This window comes from Botryllus schlosseri, chromosome 10 (assembly GCF_051294905.1).
Source record: "Botryllus schlosseri isolate E-star chromosome 10, Bs_hap1, whole genome shotgun sequence".
In the NCBI taxonomy this organism is placed as follows: Eukaryota; Metazoa; Chordata; class Ascidiacea; order Stolidobranchia; family Styelidae; genus Botryllus; species Botryllus schlosseri.
This window is the reverse complement of record NC_137245.1, coordinates 3,581,412-3,592,885: the sequence shown is the minus strand read 5'-3', so window position 1 is coordinate 3,592,885 and position 11,474 is coordinate 3,581,412. Positions and strand designations below refer to the sequence as shown.

At 42.5% G+C, this 11,474-nt stretch overlaps 1 protein-coding gene across 2 annotated transcripts; it reads left to right on the top strand.

Moving 5' to 3' along the window:
- The first annotated feature begins 204 nt into the window (after positions 1 to 204).
- On the top strand, positions 205 to 1,738 carry LOC145448938 (uncharacterized). Of its 2 annotated transcripts, XM_080327389.1 has the most exons (3): positions 224 to 541; positions 972 to 1,134; positions 1,196 to 1,512. In XM_080327389.1, exons 1-3 carry the CDS (start codon positions 361 to 363, stop codon positions 1,431 to 1,433), a joined length of 582 nt encoding a protein of 193 aa, XP_080183515.1. In that variant the 5' UTR covers positions 224 to 360; the 3' UTR covers positions 1,434 to 1,512. The 2 variants fall into 2 exon arrangements, 1 of the variants encoding a protein (XP_080183515.1); XR_013918074.1 differs by lacking the exons at positions 972 to 1,134; positions 1,196 to 1,512 and adding an exon at positions 1,571 to 1,738 and having other exon boundaries at positions 205 to 541.
- Positions 1,739 to 11,474: the final 9,736 nt, after the last annotated feature.

The window sequence follows — 11,474 nt, the reverse complement described above, 5'->3', positions numbered from 1 at the left end:
ACATCGGAGTCCATTCGCGGGCCGCACTATATATAATTGGGATTATAAACCAAAACGCAATATTGGTATTTGATTACATAGCGAGGACATATAGATAATATATGTGCTGATTTAAAGGCTGTATCAGACGAGGCGATGTCGGCGGGGCGTTAGTGTTTGTCTTATCATCGCTGCCGTCGCTGGAATCGCCGGCGATTTTAATTGGCAGTGTCAATTAACTCGGCGCCATCGCCGGCGATGAGAGAAGTGGAAGATCCGCTCCTGCGTAGCCATATATAAACCAGTGTCGAGACATGAATAGCATCACTTCTGCTCAAGCCGTATGGCGGACGGACCTCCTGGCGAGGCTTGGCGAAATGAATGACCTCTTTCGTTTATTATTATAGATCATACGATAAAATGGAGACTGACTTCCTCGAATTGTTAATTAGCGAGGTGGCGAAACGTCCGATTATATATGACACGAGACGACGGGATTATTACAACCAGACTATAAAGAATTTTGCATGGCGCCAAATCGCTGAAAGTTTGAAATGTTCAGGTAAAATCTATATACTTTTTATCACCAAACACAAATAATTGAACTAGAGAGTCCAATATGATATGTTATAATGTACAAGACGAAGCATCAATTCATCTAATTTATAATTATCAAACAGTGTTTATGGATTAGCATGCCACATCACTGATATCTTTTCCCAGTTGACATGAACTAGGTAGACCTACTGCAGATTTTAAAATATTGGAGGAAAAACACTTTATGAGCGTTATGAAGTGATTAGGTTGAAAGAATGAGCCTCTCTGCATACGAGTACATGTAGTAGTTAGTAACGTCATGAATGACAGTGCAATATTATTATATATTAGTATGCTGAGGTGAATGATAAATTGGTTTGTGGAAGAAGCAGCTCAAGTAACATTGACAGTAAGTTCAGTTAGTTGAATTGTAATCATGAGGGTGACATTTTCAGAGCAACAGGTGCGTGTCAAATGGAAATCTTTGAGAACCAGATTTACAAGAGAACAGAATAATATGAAGAACTCCAGCAAGTCTGGTGCAGCGGCCAGCACATCATCAACGTGGCAATATTATCAGCAACTGCAGTTTTTAGTGGCGCCAACCATGCCTCGGCAGTAGGTGACAAAATCTGTATCATAGAAGCTACTAACTGTGTTTGGTGTCTCATTTTTGTAGGACAAATTCGAACATGGACACAATTAACATGTCTGATTTTGGTTGTATTGATTCCGAAGAGGACTATCAGCCATCGTCAGATTCTCATCTCGAAGTTGCACATGACGGTGGTATCACGCCGGTTACTGAACAGGGAGATGTGAATGGTAGTGGTAACAAACTTACATATCGCCGAGGTTATAATACTCCAAATGCTTTGCACTACACAATTGATGCAGTTGAGCAAATGAGATATTAGGTGATAAGATTGCTCTTCATTAAACAACGACCAATTCCCGATCTCCTCTGTACAACCCAGTGACAGGAAGAGTCGATTAATTTCAAACCTTGAAGTGCTCAATACTGAATGCTGTAAGAATGATTTTCTTTTTCCAGGTTACACACCATTGAATAGGAAAAAACAGAAGAGAGGTCATAAAAGAGGGATTTCGTCAGATGTGGCTAGTCTTATTGCAGATCTGAAGGAACCATCACCAGGTGACTATTTATTTAAGCATAAAATACTTGAGCATTATCTGATATCCCGAATTTGCTTCAGAATATGACGAAGATGATATGTGCAAGAAGTTGAAGAGACTGACGGATTATGTACATAAAAGCAATGTCCAAATGAAAATTCATGCTTTTATTGAAGAAGCATTGGCTGTGCAGACCGATGCAGATATTCCGTTGTCATCATCTATGTGTCAATGAACTCAAAACACTGATTTTCTGATGGTTCAACTTGACTCTTCTCATATTCTCAAAATGCGGAAATGACTTGACTCGGCTTGGGCTTCTAGTATTTGAACTCGCGATTTCGGTGCGGTACCTATATAATATTCCTGCGGATACTGATACAATAAAAAACATTTATACGCAAAGTATATCTCAAGAATCGGTGATGGGAAAGAACACCAAAAGGGCTTTCCACAGTGCGAAGTTTCCGGTAGCCAATTTAACATGGGTATGAGTACGACCGTGAATAGCAAAATGCTTGAAAACCTCTGGATTAGACTTATAAGAAATCAGTGTGTTATGTGGTCAGGACCAGACTTGGACATTTCTAGAAAATTTTCAGCTTTTCAGACTTGATTGGAATTGGATCTACCCAAGATTTTCAAAATTGGACAAGGATTAGAATTAGAGCTACACAGCCTTTTCCCAATTAGATTAGAATTACACAAGTTTCTTCAAATTAGATTAGAATTAGGGCACAGTAGATTTCCAAATTAGATCGTAATTATACTGACTGCGCAAAAATCGCGCAATTCAAGATTCCACGGCCTTTACTGGTTGGAATTGACTCAAATTTGGTGTACATCGTTTTCTTGGACAACCTGACGATTTAGTCATTAGGCGAGTGAGATTTGGAAAAAAAAGTTTTTTTGAACAACCCTAATGTGCACGCGTCAGAAACATAGTGGCGAGATTTCATAGGCTGGTCGACCTCAATAACCAATTTGTCAAAACTATAGAGATGAAAGTCGGTTGTCTCGATTCTTAGAACAGGATTGAAATTTAAATCTGTGAGCAGCGATCTGTTCATAGATTTACTAATTTCAGTTCCATGACACACAATGCTGGCAGCATCATAACCATGTTAGCTTCAAACACGCTTCGACTATGTGCAGATATAATATATTATTACCCCAATTCTCATACAGAGAACGAATCTACCTAAAACACGCACGAATCGTTTTATTAGCACATCACTGAACTAATTAAAACTGGAGTGGCCAATCAGAAATCACACTCGTGACCCGAATTATGCCAATCTCGTGTAGGATTTCTGTGATGTTTAACAATTGAAACCTTTCAAACTGCGAGGGCCTTGAGATCGGGCTGTCGCGCCAGAAATTTAACATAAGAAAGAGTACAGGAAGTATTTACCTTAGAACAGTGGTTCTCAATTTTTTAAGACACGCCCCCCCTCCTTATGATGGTGAAAGATTTCGCGCCCCCTTATCGTCACATCACAAAACGCAACCAGGATGCTAGCAGACCAAACGGATAGTTTATTGGCATGGAAGGTTACACTGTGGATGAGATATTTTGAAATATGAAATTCAGACTAAATACAGAGCAGGAAGAACTAATAATTGGCTGTAAATCGCGCGAACCGCGAAAAAAATTTTCGGTTTAGCTCAGCTTCGCGCCCCCCTTAAGATGCTTTCACGCCCTCAAGGGGGGAGCGCCAACCAGATTGAGAACCACTGTCTTAGAATTATCATGGTCAAACATACTAAGAAAAAGTTTAATCAAGTCCCTGCATTTATTCGATTTTTAGTACGCATTTTATCAATATTTAAAAAAAGTTTCTTTTGACTCTCGCGCTAGGGCTGGGCAAAATCGAGTACCTGAGTGATTCGATTCTGAATCACGTAATATGCGTCGAGTCGAGTAATCGAGTACCAAGAATTATGACGTCATAACAGAATGGCATGCGGCAAAGTTCAAATATGTACCGTTTATGCCATCACAAAGAATATAATGCCTGTTATCCATCTCATAAATAAGGGACGGGCAACATACGGCCCGCGGACAGTTTTCCGTCTTACATGATAATGTGGCCCGCGGCCCCAGTCTGCCGAGATTCCCCACTGCTTGCTTACTACGTCAAATCTTAGTGACTGTATGTTATTATATGGGCCTACGTGTATGCGCAGCGTGCGAGAGTGGAGCTTGCGCGTAAGTTCGTCGAAGTGAGAAGACTTGCATTACCGGCATTTAGGATGCACTCAACCCTAATGTCGTTTGTGGTAATCATGGTGTTTGTCGACTACAATGATCATTTACACCTGGCTGGTATTTCTTATTTTTGATTCCGTAACTGCCGACTTGTAGCACGGCACACTTCTAGGCATTTGTAAGACTGCGCTTATGCAAGGGGTCGCCAACTCAAAACGGGTCGCGGGCCACTTTTCAAATTTCGTAGAGGACGCGGTCCGCATGAATCCAATATCGAGAATAACTGGGCCACACAGTTGAACAACGACGCTATCTCGTCACCTACTCAACCCTAATGTATTGATATGTTGGTCAATCTGGGGTACCGGGCTTATCAAACGCCTTGAAATCTAGGATTGCACAGTGTGTTGATTGAGCAGATAGTAGCAGTCATGGCGGCGCCTGTATGACAATGCTATTCTCAAATGCACATTGTCTTCGTCCCTATCGGCGAAAAATGGCTTTGAAGTGACATATTGCTGTCGTTAAAATACATTCATTAAATACGATGTATTCCTTGTATATGTGGATAAATGGGCGAATAATGTATCGATTCAGCAATCCGACCCGCCAAGTACTTAATTTTCCTATATCCGGCCCGCCGACTAGTTGCCCGCCCCTGTCATAAATGATACTTTGGTATTTTTCGGACCATATCGATTTCATTCCACTTGGTGACAATGTTGTGAGATTATCATGACTTTGGAAATGTGCTACGTCCAGTAACCTTCGTAGGTTTGTAGGCCTACTATAAGTTTCGTATGCTACGTCTAGCTACGATACCCCCAATCAAGATTTCAAGGCTTCAACAGTGAAAATTAGTAGCGAAACTATAATTTTCTTTGATAAATTAACTTTCAGTGGCGAGGAGCGTATAATTGCAGTACTCCAAAAAATCATCTTTTACTACTCGACTCGAATCATTAAAATTAATACTCGATTCAGATTCGAGTACTCGAATCATTGTGCCCAGCCCTACTCGCGGGCCGCACTGAACGGTGTTGCGGGCCGCATGCGGCCCTTGGGCCGTAGTTTGCCCACTCCTGCCCTAGGGTGTATGAAACACACGGTTGAAGAGCACTGTGCTAAATGACCGAATAAAACAGCTGACATATTATTCGTGCGCACAGCCAACCTTGATTCACTTTTAATTTCATATTAGGAATTCAGGCTTCCTTCGAACTAAATCGGAAGTCTGTTTTAGTGTATACCCCTTTATTTATTTTGTTATTGCTTTTAAACGCACTACTATTTGACCAGAAGGAACTATTCAATAATAGCAACTTCAAGTCCTACGATACCAACTTTCTTGCTGTTATTTATGCAATTAAATTAAATTACATAACGCACATACATACTGCGCGCACTGCACCGTACATACTGTTCATACAATTTACACAAACACATCCCTTTGTCATTACCTACTTTCATTTTTCCTGTAACGTAATAGCTGTTGTATACAGCTGTTATATAAGCTTTCTGGTTATTTCGTTGAGTAATTTTTCGAAGATACCTTTTATTCTTGTTCTTACAGTACCTCTTATAAGCCATATATGTCAATAATGTAATGACGGACAAGCTTACTACGAAAATTATAGAATAAATATTCAGCGGATCTTTCAACCCTTCTTCATTGTGTGCCTCAACAAAAGTTTTTCTCACCGTGTCACTTAGTTCAATCGTTCGCAGATTATGTATTTCTTGGCAAAAATCTAAGTAACTTTGGATCAACTCGATATTCTCAGCGTTACGAGATGTGTTGTGTTCGTTGAGGATAGTCATTCTCGCTTCTGTCGTTTCTGGTCTGATCGTTGAAAATATTCTGTTCGCAGTTAGCGTCCAGATTTTCGTGTCATCCTTATGGCCCTTTATTGTCGGTTCGTTCTGGCCATCTCCTGACGAAATTAACGTGGTCAATTTGGTACTTACCTTTCGACCCTGCTCTCGGGTATGGTAGTCTGCCCCGGTGTTGAAGTCATTCTTGTTGGTGACGTAGTACTTCGTTTCGATTTTTCTGGCCACTTGTATTGTGTCATGGTGTTGTGTTGTTGTTACGAGACGATTGATTACGCGAATTGGTCGCGTATAGGGCTCAGTTTCGAACGTATTGCGCACCCGCGCTTTTAATACCGGACTTGACATCCTACGTAGCTCGGTCAGAACCGGGGTATCAAGTTGGAACCGCGGCCGGAACCATGGTTGCTACAATAGCACCGCTTGTACAAGATTTCGTTGTCGGTGATGGAAATAATGTTGAGGCCAGCGTCACCATCGCAGACCGCACTCTCACCGCCAGCCTCGCTCACCACTGAAGTTGTTGGTTCGCATTCTACCTTCTCCACTAGATGGTTGATGAGTCCTTGTATTAGATCGAAACATCAAGCTCGTGGTGTTTTCTGTGGGTGTAAGCGTTGATAACCCGTTCCCAGGAATGGTTTCATCTATCGTTGTGACTATAATGGTGTTAACGGAGTCGATTTTCAGTTGTGGCTCTTCCCGTTACTCCTAATAGGTCATGTTGTGTTGCTTCGGCGCGTGATCTGACCGGCATTACTCTAGTGGATATGACGGGTTTAATTTTTTTTGGAACTGGGCGGTTCAGGTAGAGGACCCAGGTTTGTAGTAATGGTCGGTTCAACCCTACTGACCCTTACAGGTACTGTTACCCTAGTCATAAGTCGTATAGTGGTCCGGGACTCTCCGCCCGTGGTGTCTTCCGTCCCCACAGTTTCTTCTCTCGTAATCTGACGCGTAGATGGTACCGAATTCGCGGCAGGATTCCCGTAAGTCCTTCGGTATTTGCAACTGGATCCGTTTATTTTCTCGTCGCACGTGGCTCACGGGGACCCCCACGGTAGTCGCACCAATAGTCTGTGTTCCATTAGAAACAGTACACAATCACGTAGGCTACGTTGAGAAGCGCTCCCGCCTCTATCAATCGCCAGGGCCGTAACAGCACTTCGTCAGCCCCCCTAAAACTTTGGTCTTGGGCCCACCATAGGGTTGTAGGCCGAACTTCTGGGGAGCTTCCGGGGGGGGGGCAGACACCCCTCCGGCGATACCCTGTTTACCGCTGTTTATCATATTGTTGGGAGTTTGTTTTGTGAATCAGCTTTTGTCGCCTAAGCGCGCTAGGCGCGGAAAATTTCTAGAATTCATGTTTGAATCGGTCAGTATGATCGGGAATTGCATATATATTGTTATCAATTTTTATCTTCTCTCTGCTCACGTAATCAGATTTGCCGGTAGAGCGGAGTGAGGTGTGTTTGAAAAGGTAGGACGACTCAATAATAATTAAACATCTTCGGGCGTATACCCATTGGCAGGAACGAAACAGTACCTCGTCAGGCCCCCAAAAACGTGGGTCTTGGGCTCCCATAGGGTGTAAAACGACCCCCCCCCATCACGTTGTCCGCGTTTGTCACGAAATCATCTGTACTGCATTGTGAGGCAGCGCCAAGCGCGAAAATTTTCGATAATTTATGATAAAATCGGTCAATCAGATCGGCGATTGCATATATATTATGCTATCAATTTATTGTCCTCTCTACTCACGTAATTAGATTGACCGGTAGGGCCAACTGAAGTGTCTTGAAAACGGGAGGGCCCGTAAATAATAATTAAACATCTTCGGCGGGCGGACCTGTTGATATGACTTCGTTACATGATGTTATATCGTGACTTCCAGTCTGCTATAGCAAAAAATATGGAATCGCCCGAACGTGAGCTTCTAAACTAAGAGACGAACACGATTTCAAATTGGTATTTCTTCAGTGGCATAAAATTTTTCCCAGCGCGATGGTATTTGTCTTGTGAGGTTGAGATTGCAAAGACAGCAACATTTGGCGCCAGTCATTTAGGCGCATATGGACAATTAAACCTATATGTATTTTGTATATATAACGAAGTCTTCGGTCAGCATAAGGGCATAGACCTTTTCGGCCAAGGTTTTCTCGCTGCCGATCGTTCTGGCACACTTCTTGGAGTCGCATGTTATATGGCCCAAAACTTGATTGTATGTCTTGGTGTGTCGTGGCGCGGTAATGACCTCATACCCAATAATAAAGACAAATGGCTACTCGAATTCGCGCCGCTACTCGAATTTTGAAAAAATTGCATAAATTTGCAAAAAATACTCTATTATTTATGGTAATTCGAGCTCGCCCCCCCCCCCCCGAATGGGGGGTTTGGGGTGCGGCAGTTACGGCGCTGTCAATCGCAATACATTGTATGTCCTTCGACGAAGGACTGTGCAAGTAAAATAGTACGGTATGTGCAGATTATCGGGTATCTGCTGTCTCTTGTGGGGAAGTGCTGTTTTTCTCGACAACACGTCACTAGACGGTTCACTCCTATTTCCGTGCTATCTATAGGGCAGGGTGGTTTTTACAATTGCTCCATAAGAGATCTAGTGCACCTAAGACCCTTATTTCCAATGTTCATGTACAGCACTCATCATTTAACAGCGAAACATCAACACACCTGTGACACACCTACAATTCAGTGTTCCACACTGGTGCCGTCTAAGTTTACGGCGCTTATTTCACTTGTACCGACCATTGTTATTAGTATATCGTTGGATAGATTGTATAACACTTAGAGCGGATGCAATAATTTTTTAATGTCAAATTACGCATAAAAAGCAATGAAGCGCTTTTACACATTTTGTACAATATGCAAGTGCATCATACATCCCTATCTTAAATAGCTGGTTCGTGGTACAGACTTTGAATATAGCTTTCAATACAAATCTACAGCAGTAGAATATTTATTAAACTCGAAGACTCTTCGGGTGCCTCTTTTCAAGAGATGACTTTGCGTTTTCTGTGGATGAAGCTGTTTGTCATGAGAAATAGCACAGAGGTTTCATCACTTGATCTGATCGAAAACATTTAATCCAGTATTCTTGGCAAAACCCCTACCCAAACGTTGGTCCCTGCATTTTCCGACTCGAGGTCACCGGTCGGTCGCTCACTGACTCGCATTGAAAGATAATTATTCAAAGTATTCGAGTATTCAAGTATTCAAAATGAATGATAATGCCTTTTTTCTTTTCAAATCTAGTTGAATTATTTTCTTGTGCTCAGCTTACATTTTCTGTGCATGCGCACTGCACGGAGACCGTGTCAGCAGTACACAACTGCGCACGGTCGGAGCTTAGGGAAAACGGTGTATATCAGTGGTTCTTAACCTTTTTTCTTCCAGCGCCCCCTTTCAAAAATTATCGTCCTCCAGCGCCCCCCCCCCCCCCCCAACTTCATATTGTAAGGAATGTAATAAAGACAATGAGTAAGAGGGAGGGCCGTAACAGCACTTCGTCAACCCCCGTAAAAACGATTGCCTTGCACACCCATAGCGTGATAAACCGAACATCTGAGGGCTTCGCCCCCACGAACCCCATATCGTGATTTTGATGGTCAGCAAAATTTGTGTGGCCTGGTCGCCCTAGGTACCAAAATTTTCAATAATACATGAATGAATTGGTGATAATTACACATATAAGTCGCTATAAACTTTTTATCCTCTCAGCCCACGTAATCAGATTTACCAGTGGCACTGAGTGAGCTGTTGTATAGGCAAATAAAGAGCACGTAATTAATACTTAAACATATTTGGGCGTGCCCGCAGGTACAATTATTCGTTACCAGGGCCGTAACAGCACTTCGTCAGCCCCCCCAAACAAAAAACGTTGGTTCCGGGCCCCCATCAGGGGACTTCACTCCCAGACCCCCCATTAGGCTGTCCGCTATTTGCTGATAGCCTATTAGATACCTACATTGGGTGTCCATTTGCTAAGGCAGCTATTCTCGCCTAGTCGCGCGAAGTGCAAATAAATTCACAAATTAATGATTGAATTGGTCAATATCATCGGGAATTGCATGTAAATTGAGATCACTTTTATCCTCTCTCTGCTCACGTAAACACATTTACCGGTAGAGCTTAGTGAGGTGCAATGTTCCCTCTAAGCTGCGCACGTACGCAGTGCTGACACGGTCTCTGCGCACAGAAAATCTACGTTGCGCTCAACAAATCCGGAGTTATTACCTTTTTTAGTCGTAACGCACTGTTGTCCAAGGGTCAGCGCAGTGAGTTGTTGAGTGTGCGCAGACTCATCAAAACTTAAAGCGAACAGTGTGAGGTTTCTTGGAAACTGTAGGGCCCGTTACTAATAATTAAATATATTCGGGCGGGCGAATCCGTTGGTATGACTTCGTTGCATGATGTTATTTCGTGACCCCCTGTCTGCAATATCAAAAAATATAGAATCGCTCAACGGGGCTATCGCCCAACAGGAATATCCTTGTCGCCCAATCGTACTAAACTAAAAGACGCACACGATTTCAGATTGGTATTTCTTCACTGACATATAACTTTTCCCTGCCAGATGGAATACGTCTTCTAGGGTTCAGATTGCCAAGACAGGAACATTCGGTGTCAGTCATTTAGGCGCCCATAGACAATTAAACCTAAATGTATTTTGAAGGCTATATGTAACGAAGTTTTCGGTGTTAATTTACTCTGAACACTCATTAAGGATATGTCCTATCACCACATCATCTACTGCGAAACCACTTTTCTCCAGCGCCCCCATACCGCCCCCCTGAGCCTAGCGCACCCCATATCGCCCCCTGAGCGTTTCCGCCCCCCTTCAAAATCGCCAATCGGGCAAGGGGAAGAACCACTGGTGTATATTCTGTATAATATCCCATAATGCCTGTCGTACCTACCTCCTGATTTGGTGCTATGCACCATAGTCAGATGTCACGTAACCCGGGTTAAAAAATACTATCTCGTCGATTAGTTTCGTTGCGTTGAGTTATGTGGGATAGTTTGTATTTTATATTGTATCAGAACACGAGCTACACCGGTTGAATACAGAGGTTGTGACAAAATGCGGAAATTGCTATAAATATTGACACAATACGCAAACGGTGAAAGGAAGAACATGTCATATTTTGCGACGTTCGAAATACTATACCAAGTTGCGATGTCATGATTCTAATTTGGGCAAATATGCCATTCAAACAACCTGCTCTCGATAACCATGCTTCGGGTGCAATGACCATCCCACTTCTCACTGGCGACGTAAAGGTCGTGGGGATAGAGGCTATATAGACAAGAACTGCCGCTGCCTGTATACAAATGACGAAGTTATCAAATTAGCGAACGCTATGGTCATTTATTCCAGAGTTTAAGCCCTGTGATGAGCTGGGTATCCAATTGACAAGTCCGCCACCCAAGCAGTTTACCCAATACATATGAGTGTCTTCAGCTGATTGCAAATACAGCTAATCACTCTGGGCAGACAATCCTTATTCTTCTTTATTTTCCCGCTGTATCCGTGGTGTCAACGTAGTTGTTTAACATTTGAAAAGGTGAGATGCGGATTACTTTGTAGATGTGTGGGGAAGGATATGTTGCCTTGTCTGTCGAGTTGAAATTAGTTTCAATCGCGTGATAACGTACAAATAGGTTTACTAAAAGAAGGTATTGTGAATTTCGCTTTGCATGATAGAAAAGGAATAAGTTTTTTGATTATAACATTGTTTGAGGAGTAGAGATTCAAAGT